The sequence below is a fragment of the Cucumis sativus genome, chromosome 3, assembly GCF_000004075.3.
Source record: "Cucumis sativus cultivar 9930 chromosome 3, Cucumber_9930_V3, whole genome shotgun sequence".
Taxonomy (NCBI): domain Eukaryota; kingdom Viridiplantae; phylum Streptophyta; class Magnoliopsida; order Cucurbitales; family Cucurbitaceae; genus Cucumis; species Cucumis sativus.
Window position 1 is genome coordinate 27,969,293 of NC_026657.2, and position 21,693 is coordinate 27,990,985.

At 34.7% G+C, this 21,693-nt stretch overlaps 5 protein-coding genes across 7 annotated transcripts; 2 read left to right on the forward strand and 3 right to left on the reverse strand.

Moving 5' to 3' along the window:
* LOC101208421 (cell division cycle 20.2, cofactor of APC complex) lies at positions 1 to 3,973 on the forward strand. Of its 2 annotated transcripts, XR_004215540.1 has the most exons (7): positions 1 to 412; positions 549 to 821; positions 935 to 1,204; positions 1,294 to 1,875; positions 2,061 to 2,210; positions 2,784 to 3,190; positions 3,839 to 3,973. XR_004215540.1 is itself a non-coding variant. In XM_004149562.3 (5 exons), exons 1-5 carry the CDS (start codon positions 320 to 322, stop codon positions 2,202 to 2,204), a joined length of 1,362 nt encoding a protein of 453 aa, XP_004149610.1. In that variant the 5' UTR covers positions 1 to 319; the 3' UTR covers positions 2,205 to 2,474. The 2 variants fall into 2 exon arrangements, 1 of the variants encoding a protein (XP_004149610.1); XM_004149562.3 differs by lacking the exons at positions 2,784 to 3,190; positions 3,839 to 3,973 and having other exon boundaries at positions 2,061 to 2,474.
* Positions 3,974 to 6,921: 2,948 nt separating this feature from the next.
* Positions 6,922 to 11,431, forward strand: LOC101211119 (probable serine/threonine-protein kinase DDB_G0276461). 2 transcript variants are annotated; one of them, XM_004149573.3, is made up of 8 exons: positions 6,922 to 7,145; positions 7,712 to 8,197; positions 8,624 to 8,789; positions 8,885 to 8,935; positions 9,290 to 9,472; positions 9,609 to 9,702; positions 9,969 to 10,714; positions 10,820 to 11,431. In XM_004149573.3, the coding sequence occupies exons 2-8, from the start codon at positions 7,734 to 7,736 to the stop codon at positions 11,144 to 11,146; spliced, it is 2,031 nt and encodes a 676-aa protein (XP_004149621.1). In that variant the 5' UTR covers positions 6,922 to 7,145; positions 7,712 to 7,733; the 3' UTR covers positions 11,147 to 11,431. The 2 variants fall into 2 exon arrangements, with proteins under 2 accessions (XP_004149621.1, XP_011651798.1); XM_011653496.2 differs by having other exon boundaries at positions 6,933 to 7,183.
* Positions 11,432 to 11,565: 134 nt separating this feature from the next.
* LOC105435122 (myb family transcription factor PHL5) lies at positions 11,566 to 14,273 on the reverse strand. Its single transcript, XM_011654532.2, has 7 exons — positions 13,859 to 14,273; positions 13,317 to 13,413; positions 13,160 to 13,236; positions 13,023 to 13,062; positions 12,864 to 12,918; positions 12,716 to 12,785; positions 11,566 to 11,746 (listed from the first exon to the last, which is right to left on the reverse strand). The coding sequence occupies exons 1-7, from the start codon at positions 14,261 to 14,263 to the stop codon at positions 11,657 to 11,659; spliced, it is 834 nt and encodes a 277-aa protein (XP_011652834.2). The 5' UTR covers positions 14,264 to 14,273; the 3' UTR covers positions 11,566 to 11,656.
* Positions 14,274 to 14,806: 533 nt separating this feature from the next.
* Positions 14,807 to 15,730, reverse strand: LOC105435123. The gene has a single exon (XM_011654533.1). It carries the CDS (start codon positions 15,728 to 15,730, stop codon positions 14,807 to 14,809), a length of 924 nt encoding a protein of 307 aa, XP_011652835.1.
* Positions 15,731 to 17,415: 1,685 nt separating this feature from the next.
* On the reverse strand, positions 17,416 to 21,166 carry LOC101208664 (protein N-terminal asparagine amidohydrolase). Its single transcript, XM_004149563.3, has 9 exons — positions 20,935 to 21,166; positions 20,100 to 20,285; positions 19,365 to 19,429; positions 19,158 to 19,257; positions 19,028 to 19,066; positions 18,742 to 18,933; positions 18,150 to 18,328; positions 17,905 to 18,024; positions 17,416 to 17,692 (listed from the first exon to the last, which is right to left on the reverse strand). Exons 1-9 carry the CDS (start codon positions 20,986 to 20,988, stop codon positions 17,584 to 17,586), a joined length of 1,044 nt encoding a protein of 347 aa, XP_004149611.1. The 5' UTR covers positions 20,989 to 21,166; the 3' UTR covers positions 17,416 to 17,583.
* Positions 21,167 to 21,693: the final 527 nt, after the last annotated feature.

Sequence of the window (21,693 nt, forward strand, 5' to 3'; positions counted from 1 at the left end):
CACGATTACGAACGATCACAATCACGATTCATCTCTCTCTCTCTCTCTCTCTGATCTCTCTGCAACGAACGAACGCTCTCCATAATCATCAATCGACTCTCAAGTGTTTTTTTTTTTTTATTATTATTGTTGTTACTATTCTTTGAATTTTGCTATCTGGTGGTATACTATATTTGTGAATCTTTCGAATTTCTCTAATCTAAGAAAATCGTTTTTGAATTGACTCTCAAGGGTTTTCATTTTTGTGCACCATTATCAATTTGTTTATCTCTCTGTTGGTATTGTTATCGTCTTTTTTGGTTTTTGGAAAATTAACGCTATGGATGCAGGATCTTTGAGTACTTCTAATGCCAATCACTCACGCTGTCCTCTGCAAGAACAGCATCTCCAGAGAAAACAATCCAGAGAAAATGTAAGCGTTTGGTTTTAATTGTAGAAACCGGAATACCTTAATTATCTGAAAGTAAATTAGTTTTTATGTTGGGAATCGATGAATTAGGGTTTTGACTTCTGCCCCTTTTTGGATTTTTTTTCTTTGTAAATTGCAGTTGGATAGATTTATTCCGAATCGATCGGCAATGGATTTTGATTATGCGCACTACATGGTGACTGAAGGAAGGAAAGGTAAGGAAAACCCTTCTTTTAGTTCGCCTTCTAGGGAGGCTTATCAGAAGCGTTTAGCTGAGACATTCAACATGAATCGAACTCGGATTCTTGCGTTCAAGAACAAGCCTCCTGCGCCGGTGGAGTTGATCCCAAAGGAATTCTTCTCCTCTGTTTCTCACGATAAACCTGTTAAGGCCCGCCGCCATATCCCCCAGGTGGGTTGCAGTTTTGGTGTTTGATAATTTTCCTTAATGAGAAGATGAGTGACTCTTTGTCAAGAATCTATCAATTGGGTAATCTTCTGACGTTTGAATTTTATTTGTGGCAGACCTCTGAAAAGACATTGGATGCTCCTGACCTTGTTGATGATTACTACTTAAACTTGTTGGACTGGGGCAGTAGCAACGTGCTTGCTATAGCTCTTGGCAACACCGTGTATTTGTGGAATGCAACTGATGGCTCTACTTCAGAGCTTGTTACGGTTGACGATGAAGTTGGTCCGGTAACAAGTGTAAGTTGGGCACCTGATGGTAGACATATTGCTATTGGGTTAAACAATTCTGAAGTACAGTTGTGGGATTCGACCGCAAATAGACAGGTTTGTATATTAGTCTTGCATTTTTAAACTAAATTTTATATATTCATTCAATAGGACAAGACTTGCTTACGGGCGATGATTCAATGCAGTTAAGAACTCTGAAAGGTGGGCATAGGATGCGAGTTGGTTCACTGGCATGGAACAATCATATTCTCACCACTGGAGGAATGGATGGGAAGATCCTAAACAATGATGTGAGAATTAGAGATCATATAGTGGAAACTTACAGAGGCCATGATCAAGAGGTCTGTGGTCTAAAGTGGTCATTATCAGGGCAACAATTAGCGAGTGGAGGGAATGACAATGTCCTCCATATCTGGGACAGATCAATGGCATCTTCGAACTCAGCAACCCAGTGGCTTCACAGACTTGAGGATCACACTTCTGCAGTCAAGGCCCTTGCATGGTGTCCATTCCAAGGCAACTTGCTTGCAACTGGAGGAGGTGCTGGGGATCGCACCATTAAGTTTTGGAACACCCACACTGGGGCATGTTTGAATTCTGTTGACACCGGTTCTCAAGTTTGTGCGCTACTGTGGAATAAAAATGAGAGAGAGCTGCTTAGCTCTCATGGTTTCTCCCAGAACCAGCTCACTCTTTGGAAATACCCTTCAATGGTGAAGATGGGAGAGCTCACTGGCCATACATCAAGGGTCCTCTTTATGGCTCAGGTACATTATGATCTTATCATATGCTAACATTAAAATACTAAACCTAAACGTGAGCATGAGATTTCATGTGGTTTCTCTTGATAATAATGACAGTTTCTTGTTGAGTTTCATATTATTTCTAAGGTTAGCACTTACGTTTGAAGAAATTTTCCTGATTGCTTTGTGTTGTTGTGACGTTTCTGCAGAGTCCAGATGGATGCACTGTGGCTTCAGCAGCAGCAGATGAAACATTGAGATTCTGGAATGTGTTTGGGACTCCAGAAGTGGCTAAACCTGCTCCAAAATCATCTGTTACAGAGCCCTTTGCTCACCTCAATCGCATTCGATAAACTTGTGTGTGTATCTCTATTTTTGTTTTGTTTTGTTTTCTGTGTACATTGTTATACAACTGGCGAAGGAGATGTTGTTGTATTGATAAAGAATTATCGCTACAACGTTTTGTTGTTTGTTGAGTTCATTAGAGTTGGGATCATTTGAAATTAAAAAGGTCCATGTATGTAAAGACTTTTCTGAATCATTTGTGATGAGGATGTATATTAATCTGTGTAGCTAATTCTTTGATATGTGTATTACATTTACTGGTTATTCATTTCATGTTATGTAAGCTTTGGGGAATTTTCTGAAAATTGGCAAACTTTTGGCACACCTGAAACTAGCAAATGTCACTTTTATAAAGTCAAAGCGATTGGGAGTTAGAGATCCCATGAAAGGATTAAAAAGATCAACTTCAATAAATAACTTGGAAAAAAGATTTAAGGACGTAATGCACTATGTCTCCTTCCACTTCGGCCAATTTTACTCGTATTTTGTTGTATCCAATCTGTAAAAATTCAAAACGTGTATAAATCTGCACCTAGCCAAAACCACGTTTCGCGAGAATTAATATGTATTTTCCTTTTTTTGAACAGTACCTTCCAGAATCCTTCTTGCACACCCCGAAAATGTGAAGTAAATCAGAAGAAGAAAGCCATCACAGAGAATTTCGTATATCACTGGAAATAGTCGTTGAGCATTGCCACCCTTACATGAACTCTACAAGGAGGAGGCAGCCAAGATTATAATATTCTCTCGAATTCAATCAATGGAGAAAAACACTTTCTTTCTCTTTCAGAATTGTTTCATACTCCACTCCATATACTTTATTCACAGAAGAACATTCAAATGAGAGTTAGTTAAAAGATTTGTTGCTTTGCAGCAGCATTTTTGAACATATAAACCACCGTACAATAAGAATTTGTTACAACTCCAGCAAATTCGACAACAATCTCCACCTTTAAATCAAATTCTCCTCCTTGGCTTCGATCGTCTTCATCAGGTAATTTCTCCTAAAAATCGACTAGTCTGGGTAGAATTTAGGCATTGTTCAAAATCTGCTGTGTGATAAGTTCTGGTATTTTGTATATTGATTGTGATGTTTATTTTATCTCCGTAGCTTTGTTCTCGCTGGAAGTGTGAGATGAACGCACCTTGGATATCACACGTAATGTTTACTGTTTTCTGTCTATAGCCCAGTTCTTCAACAATAGGGATCTTTTATCTAGGTCTCCTGTGAAATTAGAAATCACAAACCTTAAACCCCCTAATAACTCTAGCTTACCCAAAAGACTATTTTCATTTCTACACAAGCGCCAGCTTTGTGTAGGCAACATAGCCTGATTAAAAACTGAGAAAGTCCCTAAACCCCAAACAACATGAATTGAACTCAACACCTATTCATCAACTCTCTGTGATAATTATTATCTTTAGGAGAAGTTAAACACAATTCTAGTAATTATTCTATAAGCAATTAAAAACCAATTTATTGTTTTTTCTTCTAGTGTCCATATATGTGAACGAGCTAAGCTTTCATTCGTACAGCATGATCCAATTTTTTCGTAATTCGAGAGTTGATTTTTAACTATAATTTATTCACAAGATTGAGATTCTAATAATTTTCTTATTATTTCAACTTTGTGATCAACAGTCTTTCTAAAGAAGGGAAGGAAATGGCAGAGGAGGAAAACCCAAGAGTAGTTTTGTAGAGTAACTTGATGATGATGTTAAAGCATGAGGTCAGAATTTCTAAATTGTGATGTATGGTTAAACCCTATTAGAACAACCTCCATTATTCTCTCACATCCCTGCAGATTTTGTTTTGAAAGTTCTAATTAAATTGGATTTTGAATAGGAAAGGAAAACAATATTTGAAAAATAAATTATAAATTTGAATATATCAGATAGAAAATGTAGATGATTTGGAGAGAGACTTTGTTACACCTTCCATTCTTAGAGGACATTGGTTGTTGACTGAGGTAGAGATAAATAGAAACAAAAAATGGTAAGGATGGATTATTCCAATTTTGAGTTAGCAAAATGAATCAAAACATTTATAAATATAAAAAAAAAATTATATGGATAAATGTTGATAAAAACTCATAAATTGTCAACAATATTTTTATATATGTATATATTCATAGATATTTCTACGCTGTAAATATAGTTTCTTCTTAAAATTATAAATTTTCTAAAAAGAAAAAAACTGGCATGGGAGAGAGAGAAAGAGTAAAGAAGAAAGTGAGAAAACGAAGAAAGGAAAAGCAACCTAAAGCAAAAGTCATATATAACCTTTAAAAAAGTAATCTAAAATTTGGGAAAATTGCACCCGATAGCCCAAATTTAAAAATAAATATATTTTATAGTACAAGATAATAATAATATTTACAAAAATGATAATTTTTTACCAGTGATATGATAATTTTTTAAAATGTCAATTGTGCCCTTCAATTACCTTCTTCTTATGCTATGGGAAATGACTTTTTTAAATAGTACTTATTTCATCTAATATGTCAATATGTTTTACACAAATTTATTTGATAACTTAAACTTTCAACTTTTAAATTGAAAGCATAACTTTAAATAAATAAATTTCAATAAAATTTGAAACTACGTCAATTTTATTTATACGATATTAGTGATAGAAATTATCGTATGGATAGTATGTTATTAGTGATTCAAAACTATTATTGACATGCTAATCTGGTCTCTTTTCTTTGTTTATTAATGCTAAAAGTAAACAATCATAATTTCACTTTGCAGTAGCATTATCTTAATATCATCGATACATAACAGTCTACTAAGGATATTACTTATAGTTGCTATGGGTGGTATTCTTTTATTGCTATCACTAATTGATATTATTAGTTTATTAATCAGTGATAACAAATAGAAGAATATTATTGATAGTAGCCATAAAAATTATCAACTAATAGGTTGATTAATCATCTAATTCAAAATTGATATGTTTACCAAAGAGATATCACTTATAAAATATATCATTGTAATGATATCGCTTACAGTTAGTATCGACGATATCTTTCTAATTTGATCACTGGTAGATAATGTTAGTGATATGATTTTATGTGGATAGCAATATAGAAAAACTACTTATAGCAATATCAATTGATCCAATATCACTGATCAAAGATATCAGTGATATGAACTAATACCATATTTCTCAAATTGAAAGTTACCACCAATAGTAGTTATCAGCGATAACAACTAATACCATATTTTTCAAATTAAATGTTATTCTACCTTTAGTAGCTATCATTGCTAAAAGATATTGCTAATAGCAATTATCAATTATATCAACTAATAAAACATTTCTCAACTTAAGCTATCATCGGTAGACAACAACGTATAACATCTATCCATTGCTATGAATCATAGTTTTCAATTTAAGAAAACCATGAAAAAAAATACATGTAATAGTAACAAGTTATCACTAATAGATATCCCATATTCATTAATTGTAGCTATTAGTGATTTCTTTCCACTTGAAAAAAAAATCAAGAAATATGTGAAACAATCCTTTCTCAAATTGAAAGTTATTCGTGATAGCATTCATCACTGATAACAATTATTAGTGATAAATGTTATCACTGATAGTTTTTAATTTAAGAAATTCGACAATAAACATCTAAAATGGTGGTTGAACATGAACATTTTAATCTTTTATTATTTTTTATTCTATACATGCAATTATTTTACCTTGTGCTATACTCTCAAATGAGTACATTTTAGACTTATTTCATATGTGAACTCTGTCAAATTGTTTGATCGTACTTTGCTACAAAGTAACTTGTTCGTATATTTCAATTTGTGTGTGGGATGAGAGTATGATGATAGAAATGGATGATTGCTGAAATATAAATTAAATTAGTAAAATTTCCACTTCATGCTATTGAGCATAATGTCTTACACTATTACTATTTTTCATACTACAGATTCATATTTTTTGACATAAATGAAAGCATTCATGACTGGGTGAGATTCATGGAATAAAATAGTTTATCATCTACTGACATGTTGAATTTGAAGGAAACCACACAATTTTTTCCCGAAGTAAACTTAGGGACAACATTCTCGTCCTTTGAGATTGGTGATTCTAGTCTCCATTATCAACTAAAAAAACTACTTAATTGATAACAGGCTACCTCAAAATGTCACAAATATTTTATTTCATCAAATCACCTTTGTGATTATTTATAACCATATTTCAATATTTAATATAACACATCCAACTTTCAAAATTGTATGGATTGAAAAAACTGTATCAAAATTTTCATTTAGGTTAACTTAACCGGTATTCATCAAAATGAGATCAACAACGAAGAGATTTGTAGTTTGAATGTTTTAAGAAAATTGGTGTAATTGTAATGTTGTTGATTCCATTAATGTATGTGTATAGATTCATACGAGTCTCAATCACAAACATAAATGGTTTACTTCTAATAACATTTACTTTAGATTGTTTGGTATTATTTTGTTCCTATCCATTCGTAACTATTTCTATTTATCCAAATAAAAAGATGAGGTAATTTTGAAAATGCAATAAGATTAATGATTTTTGGGTATGCAATGAAATTGATTGTGAGGGTAAGCAACCCATCAATCAAACGAAGCTATGATTAGCATTGATGGGTTAAGGGAAATAAATAATAAATATGGCCTTAAATCATTGAAACTAAAATAATAATACTAATAATTTGTATATAAACATTTAAACAATCTTGAGAAAGGGCTTTCCATCTTTTTTTTCACCCACTCTTTTTCATTTTCCTCTGTCTGCGTCAGGTGGTGAGGTATACCTTCAGATTTCATCTCTTCATTTTCCTGGATCCACAAGCAAACTCCCAGATCTCAATCGCCACCCATCTCCACCTTCTTAAGTTCCATCGGATTCTCATCTCTTCCTTCTTCTCCCCCAACTCCCATCTTCAACTTTCAAGGTAACCTAAGCTTCCCCATCCCATCTTCAACTTTCAAGGTAATTTCGGATTGTTATCTTTCCTTGTAATTCTGTTTTTCTTATACAATCGATTTGGGTTGTTGTTATTTTCCCGTTTTAGTGACGTTTCAGGTTGGAATTAGGTTTTCGTTTTTATTTGCCGGCCCTGTAGTTATTGGGTACCATCCTGCACTCCCAGATCCCAGCGCTTTGTTGGGTTGTTTGGATTGGATTTTCCTAGTGTCATCTTTAGCGTGTTTGGATTGGATTGGATTGGATTGGATTGTCAGTTATTATGCATATTTTTGTTTTGTAACTTAAGATCCATAAAGTAATGGCGTTGCTATTCGTTAACTACTATTGGATCTGCTTTATATGAGTGAATGTGAATGCTATTTTTCCTGGAAATGATTGGAATTGAGATCTTAGGGTTTAGTTTACAGCGTGATGGAGGAATCTATTGTGAATGGTTTTTTTTTTGTTATTCTTTCAGAAGGGTTTCCTCTGTTATTTAGCTCCTATTTCTCTAATATTTTTAATGGTTTCATTTGTATGTTTCCTTTTCAGTTTATTTGTATATTTATAAACCATGTGGAGGTTCAAGCCTTTCATGCACAAAGAACCATCTGGTCTCGAGGGTCGCTCAATTGATGTTGGCAACCTCAAGATTCATGTAAGAAATGTTATTGCTGAAGGAGGATTCTCTTGTGTGTACTTAGCCAAGGATGCTGTACACATTTCAAAGCAGTATGCTTTGAAGCACATTATATGCAATGATGAGGAATCTCTTGAATTGGTGATGAAGGAGGTTTCTGTTATGAAATCACTCCGAGGCCACCCCAATGTTGTTACGCTTTATGCTCATACTATCATAGATATGGGACGCACAAAGGAAGCTTTACTTGTGATGGAATTTTGTGAGAAGTCTTTGGTCAATGTCCTGGAGAGTAGAGGAGCTGGATACTTTGATGAGAGTCAAGTGCTCTTAATTTTCAGAGACGTTTGTAATGCTGTATTTGCAATGCATTGTCATTCCCCACCAGTTGCTCACAGGTAAAAATAGTAGCTAGTTATCTATATCCCAGTAATATGATGATTTTGTTGTAAGCTATATTAGTTTTCAAAGTCTTGATTGCCATTTTCCATTACTAGAGTTAATGAACCAGCATGATTTACTCAGCTTGTTGGTTAGTTGTTAATTTGAGGCACTGTAATTCAGGAAAAAAAAAAGGATCTCTATTCAATTGCTTTAAAGTCATGTTTTTGGTTTATCTAATTCAATCATGTTTGGAAACAGTTGTCACTGGTATCTGGATTTTGTCTATTGATGTCATGATCTGTGTTTTTTTTTTTTTTGTTAATGAGTCTAATTACGCAACTAAGATCTTGATCTTTTTAAAATTATTATTTTATTATTTTTATTACTGTTGTTCTTTTATAGTGTTATTAACTAATGAATTTCCCTTGTGCAAATTTCAGAGATTTGAAAGCTGAAAATCTTTTGTTAGGCTCAGATGGCCACTGGAAGTTATGTGATTTTGGAAGCACTTCTACAAATCACAAGCGTTTTGAGAAGCCTGAGGAAATGGGAATTGAAGAAGATAACATCAGGAAGTACACTACTCCTGCCTATAGAGCTCCTGAGGTATTAAAGAATCCATATCCTAGAAACAATTTGCAGTTGCGATATCTGGTTGTCATTATGTCAGTCATTTTTATCTATTTACTATTATGGAACAGATGTGGGATCTATTCCGGAGAGAACTTATAAATGAGAAAGTTGACATATGGGTATGTGAAGTCTCTCTTTATTTAAAATGTCAATTTGCAGTTCTGATATTTTAAATTGTGACATAGAGTTTGTCTGCACTTATATTAATTCTTAGCACTCTCCTCACGCATTAGGTCAACTTGGATTTTTCATGAGACAAGGTGGTTCACCATGTTAGCTATTTATCTTGAAGTGAGGAGATAGACAGTGCATACTATTTTTGCAAAAGACATCTACTCTGAAAAGTTTTAAGAAATCATAAAGATTAGAATTTATCTACATTTTGAATAATTAATCTATCCCAAACATTCTATTCACATTTAAATGTTTGACGTTCCTTTCGTAATTAAGATTTTAATTCTATTACATCACAGGCTCTTGGGTGTCTCCTTTTCCGCATATGTTACTTCAAAAGTGCTTTTGATGGAGAGTCAAAACTTCAAATTTTAAATGGGAATTATCGGATTCCGGAGTTGCCTAAATATAGCTCGTCGGTTATAGACCTAATCAGAGACATGCTCCAAGCTTCCCCAAATGACAGACCAGACATCACGCAGGCAAGCGCTTTGCTTGATTGGCCATTCATCTCCATGAATTTAGGTTAGTTTAGATTGCTCATGTCCATGACAATAGTAGGTGTCAAGATTCTCATAATTTTTTTCCTAACTTTGGGGTTTACTTGTGCTGTGACAGGTCTGGTTTCGTGCTAATAACCTGCTACCTGTTGGATCACAGAAGTCATTACCGGATCAGCCACCTGACATGCCCTCTACAGACAAACATGAAGGTGAGGTTGAGGGTAGCTTTAGTGTTCACAGTATGATTAGATCCCTTTCCCCAAAAAACCTTTTAATGGATATCTCAGATAGGATACATGATTGCATCAAACAAATAAAATCTTACTTTTTGGGTGCATTTGCATGTTGTATATTTTTTCTTTTTAGTTTGTTGAGGAAAAAAAATCATTTACTTTTCATCTCTAGTGTCCACGTGCGAAGGGTTTAAATTATGATTTTCCATTGAATTTTGTTGATAAGAGTGATATCTTACCAGGCACTTCAAACCCTGTGAACAAGTTGTCTCCTATGCCTCGTAGAAGTCCACCTCCACCTCCATCGGTTAAAAGTTCGTCACAAGCAACATCAAATATGTCTAAGCCAGCAGGGGGAGGGGGAGGGGGAGGTGGAGGACCACTGGGTGCCTTCTGGTCTACTCAACATGCCAGTGACACAGTCAATGAGGATACAAACAGAATTAGGTTTGATGAAGAATCAACTTCGCGTAGTACGTCAAAACATGATCGGAATGGTCCAAATAACCATTCTACACACAAGAATGCTAGTCCTGGGGATGTAAACCAAAAGGGAAACAAGACAGTGACAGATAGTGGTTCATTCAGAGACTTCGAATTATCGTTTTTCCAGAATGAAATGGAACATGGCTCCAGTGGATCAAAAGCGTCAAAAACTGGGAGTGCGAATTTCCAGGACAAAGCTTTTAACAATTTTGTTGCAGAGTTTGATACCGGCAAATTCAGTTCTGATGTCACTAACAACAAACCAGGAAAGGAAGTAGCATTAGAGGCTGAGGTGGAGAAGTTGAAGGAGCAACTGAAGCATGCAAATGTTGAGAAATCTGAAATCACATCCAAATTCGAAAAGCTGTCGGCTATCTGCCGTTCTCAGAGGCAAGAGATACAGGAGCTCAAGCAAGCACTTGCTGCTAGGAGTCCATCACCAAACAAACTTGAAATGAAGAATCAAAATTCACGAGAAGCTCAACCTTCAGCCGTGCCTCGGGTATTCCCTCGCTTTCTTTTTGGTCCTGTGGACTCGTTTTTTGCATTATATTTACAAGGAAAACCACCACCATTATGTAATGTAAAATGATTTTGGTTCTTTCAGCTACAAAAGGCTGATGTGACTACTCCCAGCCCTGATGCAAAGGCATGGCAGGCTTTTGCAGAAGAATCCCCCAACCAGCAGCCTGTTACGCCTGAGAAGGGTGTCAAATCTATGAGAACTAGAAGCGTCCAGAGAAAGCAGGCTTCTCCAGAAAACACTGGTTTTGAAAGCTGGGGATTTGGAGCCGAGAGTTTCACAGCTGTGTCTGCTGGAAGCTCCAACAAATCTGGATTAACGGGTGAAAGGAATAGTTCACAACGTACTGGTGGTGGTGAACCAAAAAGCAATGACATATCTTCACAACCTGCTGGATGGGCTGGTTTCTAGTTCCAGCCATGGTAGGGAGCTGAACGTGATCTTTGAATGGAGTTCTTTGTTTCGTGGCGATACTTTCTAAAAAGGATACAAATTTGTGGTCGGCTTGAAAGATGAGTAATTCTGATAGGGATATTTTCATTTAAATCCAATATATATATGTGTATTTGTGGTTGGTTGTGGTTTATTAGATCAAGTTGCATGGTGGTACCTCTGCATCTGTTACTTGTTTCTGGTCTAATATGATATAATAAGTTGGCATTTTTACCAAATATCAGACTTGAAATCATTTTTGTATACCATCTCTGTGTGATCATATCATATCTCATGAATTTCTGTTTGAATCTCTGTTATACCCCCTTATTTTGTGTGTTTAAATGTGAGTTATTTTTGTTTAATATGCAAAATGGAAGGATAGATATATAAATAGATTCTGCTTAAGATTTGTTTGAGATGCAAAATCAGGTTAAAGAGATATTGCCAGGAACTGAACACACTTTTCTGATAAAAGAGAAGTCCATTTTATTCTCCCTTAGTCTTTTCTAAACACAATAGGTTTCCTCTCAGTTGCTTCATTTGTTCTTCAATGGCTGAGATCAATTTCTTCTGAACCTGTACCCAAAAAGCAACAATCAACGGTAGTATATCCTAAACCTCAATGTTATTTTTATGTCCAAGGACGAATCAGATGAAACTAGAACTTTCAAATGTCTTTGCATGTACAAGTTCAGTTATCCTAAGCAATATTTTAAAAAGTCCTCTGGCTCGCCTTAAAAAGACGAGACTCACGGAATAGGGCATGAATTAGGAATGTTGCAATCACCTTAGACTATTGTACTCTGTTTTGCTTTGAGTTTTAAATTGCTAATTCTATTTGTTAGTTTCAGTTTCATAAAACATATCAAGTGAAATTAGTTCTCTAACTATAATGACCATAAATAGGATTTAATATCTAAATAGTTTCCACGATAGCTACATATGGTAGGATTAGGATTTGTCTCCTAAAATACTTACATGGTTAGGATACATAACATGAAATCTATATTTTGTAAACTTTAACATGTGAACCTACCTCTTAAATTATTTACAACCTTTTATGAATTTTAAACCTATAAACCAGACATAAGCTAAACATAAATCTTGGCTTCTAAAACTCCAAACTCATTTCTTCACACAATCTAATCTAAACCCCTAACAAACCAAAACAACCCTAAATGACAATTACAAGCTTTCTAAATTTGTGGGTTAAAATTGACTCAATTAACTTTAGCAGGTGTTTGGTCCAAGAAGTTGGTCAAAGAGTTCATGAACTCACTTATTCCTTGAGTAGTGTTTATGAGTCTCATGACTAAGTAATATCAAGTTTATATCTTGACAAGCATGTCTCAAGCATTCATAACTCACTGAGGCTTCACAGTACTCCTTGGGTTCACAACTCTACTTCTTGGCTCAAATGCCCTCTTGCATAGATAAAAATGATGCCCTCAATTTTTATTTATTTATTTAGAATTTAGGAAAACAGGACACTTCACTGAAAAAAGAGCATTACAATCAATAATTTCTAAGATGGAATTATCAAACCTTCAATTGTTCATTCAAACTACTCTGAGCATGAAGTTGTTGTCTCACTACTTCCATCAACTGTTTCCCTCTGCTTGGAAATTAATCAAAGTTTGTAACATTTTCTTGTTGTGATTAATGTAAATGCAAACCAGATACACAAACTTACATGTTTTGGCTACCCTGCATCGTTTCTTTCTTGTTAATTTGTCTCTCAGATTTTCCTGCTTCACAAAACACATCAGTATTTGATTGGTTTTGTTGAGAGTTTTAGTTAAGTTTACATTTCTAGTTTGATAGAGTTTAGGATTAGAACAAGAATATACACCTTTTGAAAGTTCTTGAATCTGCTGGGAAATGCGATATTTCTGATAAGGAAAAAAGGATTTGATCAAAAACCAAATCAAAAGAATGACAAACCGAGAGTGAAATGTTATTAACTTTTACTGCATAGCAAACGCAAACCTGTAAGTGGCTTTTTATATGGATGAGAGTCAATCCTTTAGTCTTCATTAAGTGAAAGAGTTGCTTTGGTGTGGCTTCTGCACTTGCAACAAACACTGAGTTACTAATTCTCAGATGGCCATAACATCTTTGATCGTTTACAATATACGTTACTTACTTTGTGCGCCTCCGAGCTGATCGACGCAATTGGTGAACCTTTGGTGAAGCTCTTCCGTCCATTTAATTCGTGTCTTAGAAACGATACTTGATTTTAACTGCACGAGAACAAGAACAAAAAAAAAAAAAAAAAAACTGTTTAAATACTACTTTAGTTGGTTTTAGTACTCTTACCCTTACTTCTCTCTCTGTACTTTTGAATTAGCCAATTTATTTTTATTTCCATCTTACTTTTCCTCTAAATTTTGCAAAGTAGAACAAAAATGGTCACTTTTCAAGGCACATAAACCAAAATTGACATCTTGAAAGTACAAAAATTAAAATGAACTAAAACTAAGAGTACATCTTTCACTTTTGAAAAGTGACTATTTTAGTACTTCCTTTCAATATTTGTAGGTACATGGGCTAAATCAATCCAAGCTAAAAGTATAAGAACATAGTAAGTAGTAGTTAAACTAAAGGAAAAAAAAAAGATCAATTTTATCAATACACAACTTTTTGGAATGAAATTCAAGAACAAGGCAAGTACTTTTATAAACTGACCTTTTTGTTGCGATTAATTGGCATCAACTCCTCACATGACCAAGAACAGTTCTCACCATCAAACTCTTGGGAACAGTTTGATTGATGTTGAGCTTCTTGAGGATTTGGTGAATGAAAAGAAGAAGAAATAAGAAAGTGGTGGTGACGATCATTAGTGTTGGAGGATGCAAATGAAGACTCAACCTCGGAAAAAGTTTGACATCCTTCAAAGACATAAAAATCATGAAATGGGGAATCCAAATAGGAGAGTGGACAAAACTCTTTGTACTCATTCATCATCAACTTCATAGCATAATCATAGGAAGGAAGGGATGGATAGAAGCAACAAATTAAAATGTTATATGTAGGGAAGTTTGAGGCTGTTTGATCCACTTTCTTGTAATGGTAAGGACATAGTGTTGTCATGAAGTAATATTTCTAAAATTTTATTCTTCTTATTGTTTCTTTTCCTCACAGTACAAAGTGTTTGTCTTTTGATTATAGAAACAACTAGTAAGTACAGCTAGTACAAGGCTATCACTTTATTTTTCTTTTAAAAAAAACTATTACAAGCTTATAAACTTGAATCAACCAAGTCTTAGTAATGTTGATTACTAATTTTAGTTGTTTGGACTTTGGGTTATATAGTTTTATATAACTCCCCCTCCAAAGATTCTTGACATGGAAAAAGAGTTATTCAAGATTTGAATTTTAAATAAAACTAAATAATGGAGTCTAATAAAACAAAACAAAAGCAAACATGATAATATATTTTTATTTTCCAGAAATAGGAATTTGCAACTCCACCCTTGCCCACTTCTATTATTGCTTAACACAGTCCCTCACAAGTCACAAGCCTCATTGTCACCCTTGGAAAGCCCAATGGGCCAACAATCACGAGCCTGGGGCCATATCACGTGGCTTCCGTTTTGAGCCCACAGAAAAGATAACACTCTGTTTACACTTTTTTCATCCTCCTTTCTTCTTCCTTGTTTCAACCGGCGGAGTCGACGGTGCAGCCTTCTGTTCACCGATCTCCGACTGAAGTTGCTCTATATTCTTCTTCAACCATCGGCTTTCTTTCCATAAATCCTCCAAATGCTTCTTCAAACCTGAAAACTCTCCTGCTCCGGCAGCCTTATTGCTTTCTCGTTCGCTCTCACTGGCAGCCGCGCGTTCGATTTTGATCTTTCCCAATGCTAGATATGGCATTTTGGAGAGTGGAGCTTTGGCCGTGAACTCATCCTTCTTCATGCACGTCGGAAACGTCATGCTCCATCGGAATTTCACCGCTGTTGAGTCTCCAACCTTAAACGTCGATCTGGCATTAATCTCCATAGTCGAGAGCACATCATCGACACGATTGAGTGCCTCAGAGAAATCGATTCTCTGACTGGATAGGACCGGATTTCCAAGCCCTAGGTCAGGAGTTTCGGGGCCAACGACGGATTTACCTCTAGTGAAAGCAGAAACATCGTCATCGACTTGCGAAATCAAGTTTCGGTAGGGCAACTTGAAATTCGTAATGTTCGATTGGACGGATCTACGGAGAGTGAAATCGCCGAGTTGAGGTCTGAAGTGAAGGAAGAAGCGAGGGGGTTGATTAGCTGGAAGGTTGAATTCGGCGGCGAAAGTCATGGGAGAGTCAATGGGTGAGCCGAAGAGTCCAATTCCGGCCTTGATGGCGAGAGAGAAGGGGTTGAGAGCTTGATTGGGACGGTAAGAGAGGTTGAAGGAAGGGCCGGATCTGAAGAAAGTGGCGAAGGTGAAGGAGAGATTGTCGGAATCTGGAAGATGAACGGAGGAACGGAAGGGTAACCCGAAGAAATTAAGAGGGATTTTGGCTCTGAAACTAAGGTTTTGATCTTCACGGAAGATGAGGGAAGCTTTCATAGTAATGTGATGAAGTTTTTGGAAAATTGGAATTGAAAATCAAACAATTGAGATGAAGATTCGCACTGGTTTGATTCAAATGCACAACTCAGGTGATTTATATCTCAGTTCCTCGACCTTCTAACATCTTCAATTCTTTCCCCTCTTTTGTACGCTAAGTCATATATTTATATATATTTTGAATTTATTTTATGAAAGGATCCACACCATGGAGCCCTAGTCCGAACGAATGGAAGATGTGAATTGAAATAAGGTTGTTGTTTTGTAACTCTTTTGGATCTCTTATGGGTATCGGATTTAGTAAATTTTCTTTAGGCTACATAGTTGAAAGGAGAATGTAATTCATTGGATTTAAGTTATCCATATAAACACTCCAATTAATAGGTCAAATTATTATGTTTACTCTGTGCTTGCATTTTTTTTATTTTTTACCGTCCATTTATAACTTTTCAAAATATAAAGACTAAATTTTAACTAAAATAGAATAATTGAGTATAAGGATTGAATTAATATTTTAACTTTGTTTGTTTCCAATATCTTGGTATATGTACTTTCATTTTCTTTGTTCTAATTATAATTCTTATACATTTATTAATTTATCAATGTCTACTTAAATAGTACCAATTTGATTAAGGTGTTGGGTGAGAATGGATTTACTTGTGATTGATGTAAATCCAACAATTGACTCGTTGTATGTATCCAAAACAGTTGTTGCAAGATGTAAGCTTTCACATTACATTTTTAAAGGCTAAATACATAAGAAGATAATGTTTTTTTTTTGCCCAAATGTATTTATAAGGCTACTACAAGCATCAAAACAATGGGATGGAGATGACATGAAAATGTCGTGTAGTTTGAAAGATGATACGAGAGACAAAAAAACGATGCAAATATTGTGAACAAAAGTACCTACCTAGATTGGCATCTCATGCAAATTTACGATGTTGTCAACCATGTTTGTCTTCTAAAATAGATATTGAAGACCATTTAAGTTTTATTATTATATATTATTATGTATTTAAACGTTGAATTGACGTGGGATTGAATTTCCATTTCCTAAAACTTATTTTCAACAATTTAAATTTATTTGCTTTTGAAAGGTTTTTGAATTATTAGTCCTCTAAAACTAATATTAATTTCTAATAATTGACAAAATATAATATTACAATATAGTTCAAATGACATAGTTAGAGTTGATTTCTTCATCCCGACCTTAATACAATATCTTAAAAAAAAAAAACTAATATTACATTGTGAAATGGTTGATGTGACACATTTATTTAATAATACATATTATGCATGAAGTGGCTACAACATTTCCATTTTCTCTTTGTCAATTTTTAATTACTATTTTAAACTTTTCCTAAAAGAAATTACTATTTTAAAGTTTAAACAATGATAAAAACATTTGAAATGGAGGATTATTACCCTTTTGGGTCGACTCAAATGGGCTTGGGTTTTGCATGTTTAATAGGGATATATTCGTAACTTCAAAGCTTCGAAAGCTTACGTGGCTGAAGATGACCCTTTTGTTCGATTCGTAGTTGAGGACAAATTGCCTGAACGAAAACCACAGGCCTTATAATTTCGACGTGTCGTTTGGTCATACTTGCTCATCTTCCCTTTAGCCTTTAACTTTATCTAACCTTTCTATTTCCTTAAATCTAAAATCAAAGAAAACTATATTTTTTTAAGGGCAATAAAAGTAATTGCCTAAAAGCTCATTAGACACACAGCCAATCATAAACCCAAATTTAATTGTGTAATGACAATAATGTATTCTCTCACTGTTTAAAATGGTTCAAGGAATAGGAATATATTCACCAATAGTAAAGATACCAGAACAGAAGAAGTCAGTTGCTCCTTTCCCATTTTCCATTAGCAGCCCTTCTAAAAATTCTTGGCTTCTTCTTTGGGAAGGTCTCTCTCCAATCTGGGTGTTCCACTAAATAAGCCCACTGCCTGTTAGAGAGGGAGAGAATATTCAATATGTTAGGCCTCGCATTTGGATATAATAGATCGAGTTGTATGCAACAAAATTTTCATGTAACATTCTTGAGGGACAGGGTACCAAATAATTAGCTGGAAGAACGTTTTGAAATTCAGATGATTGCAGATGATATAGCTAGCGAGTAAAATATAATCTAATTCGGAGTGCATTTGACATGTGATACCTTCTAGCGTTCTCCACGAAGTCTGGTCCTTCAACAGATGGGGAAGTAGAACATGACTGGAGGATTTCAGAGTCGGAAAGGCGTTGTAGAGACAGAGCCATGTGTTGTTTCCATGGCGTCCTAGTATTATATCACAAGAACATCATTTGTTGTCGAGTGGAGTAAATTGTAACAATATATTCGCAATTCGAAAAGGGAAAAAGAAATCATGGGGAGGATTTGCACGTTAAAGTTTGACAGCTTACCAGCGGCATGGTTCAATTCTGAACTGATCAGTTTGAGTTTCGTATGTCTCCAACAGTCTGCCCTCCCAACTTGGATCTTCATACGATGAAGATAGTCGAATTCTCCGAACAATTTCATCTGGGCATCTTGAAGTACTATCAAAGCTAGCAGGGAACACAGATCCATCAGATGTTTTCACCTGAATTAGCAAAAAGAAAACTAGATTATGCAAAATAAAATGTAGCATTAGGATAAGACAAAAATCCACTTTCTGCATTATATCCACAAGAGTACAGTTTTTATCTCAAAAGAGGACTTGAAATGACTATTCTCAATCCCAATATTTTGGAACGAAGAAAAGTAATCAGTAAAACATTATAAAAGAAATTAAACTTAAAATGGTTACTCAAGCACATTTTGATTAAATTTATATTCTAAAGGTAGAAAATAGTTTTCCCAAACACGCTCAAACAATGGTGATTTTCTTGGCATGTTTGATGTTAATTGTATAGTTTGTAAATCTGCTCATAAATTGTGACCATAAGAATAACTGAACCTGAAAAGAGAAAGAGAAATAAACAGAACATGAAACTGGATGAAGTGAAGGCTGACCGCGAATCCATTGAAGATAGGGTAAGAATTTCCTTCAGAGTCTCTCCGAGTGTTATGCTGAAGAATACAAAGAGTTTGAAGATGAAATTTCTCGGGTCTTGTCCACAAACTCCCTATAATTTTATTACACAGCGGTAATGAATAGCCCTCCATCTTTTTACGATCTCCTTTCCGAGTAATATTATTATTTTCCTGCATCAAACCCCAATTTATTCAATTCAACTATTCTGATTTTGTGGATAGCATCCTTGGAAAGCAATCACAAAGTTAGGGGTCCTGGCCAGACTTTGAGTAGAACATCTTCAAAACCTCCAACTAAATGAACCTGTATTGGTAAAAGATTCAAAATCAGTCCTCAAGCATTTGCTTAGAGCAATTAGTTTGTAAGATAAGGGGGAGTGACATGATGAAGTTACATCTAACTCAGCATCAGCAGTGGGATCGACAACTAGGGATAACATCTGTGAGAGGGCAATTTGGATGATGTCTGGGAAATCCATATGTGCAACAGATGTACTGAAATCCAGGAAATGAGGTCAGGATGCATAAGTTGACAATAAGTGTAACCTAATGGCAAAATTTGCAGAAGACAATATACATAACTTTTCAGAATTAATTCTTACATTCCATTTTTTCGATTCCGAATAGCTATGCCCACACAAGTTGTTGCTTCATCAGTGCCAACAAACTTTAGTTATGCATTATGGGGTATAAAGATAGAAGTTAGAAAAGAACAGAAATCTGCATCTTAGAGAAGCAGATTATTTACTTTAACAAATTCATTAGAAAGTGTACATTTATACACGAGGGTCTAATACCTTTTTACTCTGCTAAGCATAAAATTTTATTCAGAATGAAACTGTAACATACTTATGGTTGAATAAGAGAAAAACTTGCTTTTGGTTCTTTGTTGAAGTCCTAAGGATAAATATCATAATCTTTTGGCATCTTTCAGAAGATTTCCATGATCTCAAAAACTTAACCTTGAAGAGTATTATTGACATCTCACGGGGCACATAAGCATGATATATTTAGAACTCAAGGACTCAGTTTACAACCTATAAAGTTGATCTTGTTAAAGCAAGGTCGTGGTAGTGACACAAGCAATTAGAGTCTGGCCACCACAATGTCTTGGAAACACAACTACTTTTTGAAGCATTAAAATGCAGGAAAACAGATTATTCAATCTTTGAGCTCTTTAATCCAATAGCTATCTTCAGTATAGCTGTTGAAAGATATTTTGATCACTCTGCTGCTATTCATATCACTTATCCAGTAAGAGAATTAGCAAAGGACATCATTAAAATTCATAAGTGAGCAGCTTAACTAAAGAAAGAAAGGGAGAGGAGAAAAATTACATCCACTAATGCAGGATCAACAGTGGCATATTCTTTCTGAAACACATAAACCCATTTACTCATAGTTGGTCTCTCCACACCAGACTCTTCAGAAACTGTGACCCTTATCTCTGGAGTACCCTTGAATAAATTTGTCGCATCAACAAGATAAGGGCACTCCATTAAAGCATACAAGACATCAGCGCCCTGTTCAGAGAAAAAAAACCATTTCTTTATGAATGATCAAACAAAGACATATGGCTTTTTCCAAGCATGGGATATCAGATACCTAAAAACTTGTGATCTAATTTAATTATTAGAAAGAATTGCCCATCAAATGCTAATATGAGTCACATACATATTTCTACTTGAAGATACTAATATAGTCATATTCAAAAAATTAATCACTAAACAATGCCGTTCACAAGGTCAAAAGATCAAGAACAATCATAATGATCAAGAGCAAACAAACTTGTAAGTTTCAAGAATTTGCCTCCAGATAAATTCAAATATTACCATATGAATCATAGCAATCTACTGACAGTCAAACAATGAGTACAGAGACTTGATCAGGGAAAAGATAATAATAAACTTCTATTATTTCACAACTCAAAATCCATCCAAACTCGTTTTCTTTTGCGAATGGGATTGGTAAAATAAGTTCCAATGAGGAGATTAAAAACCACCCACATCGTTTAACAAGAAAGTGGGTGGAATTCTGAATCTTTTTCACAAAAACCAAGCATTGAGATGGAAAAACGGGAGGAGACTTTAAAGATAAGCTAGAAGGGTTCATCAGAATGTTTGAAATGGAGGTTTCAAGTAAAAATTGGAAAGATTCAAGGCGGGAAAATACCTTATTTGATGAAGATGATTGGAGGGTAAAGGGCGCTCCATCGACGAAAATCATGGTTCTGGTTTGAAAGCTTGAAGGAGATGATAAATGAAGGAAGAACAAAGGGGAGAGGGAAGAAGAGTAGAAGGAAAAGTTTCTGCAAGGAGAAAGAACCAATCAATGGAAAATTTGTAATGAATTGTTTGAGAGGAAAAAAAGATGGGTTTTCATGGGGTTTTTCTTTTATTTTCTTTATTCATTTCATGTCCATATCATACCAAGAAGAATCTGTCCAAATTTTGCATTAAAATTATAGTTTCATCCTTAGAACCAAACTTTAACTAATAAAATTATGACTCAAAAACACAATTAACTAATAATAATATTAATATCATCTATCTACCTTTTTTTTTTTTTTTTAATGTACTATCAATGTTCACGTTTGAATTTCTATTTCTTTTCATACGTTAAAAGAAAGAAAAAACACTAAGAAAATGGCATCAATGCAATCAATTGCAAAAGTCTATATGGTTGAATCTTTTCATTAAAACCCAAATGAAATCTGATATGTGCGTTTGTAAGTAGTCTTTTGTTTACATCACTATGAAAGAGGAAATTATGGAATTGGCCTCCTACACACAACTTTTTCTTTTGATTCTCTTTACACACTACTCCTTGTTTTCTTAATTTCATTTTCCTCCTTTTGTCATTCATTAGCATGCTTTTATTTTCCTCTTTCCTTTTCTTCTTAAACCTCATTATCAATCCAAATGTTAGTCA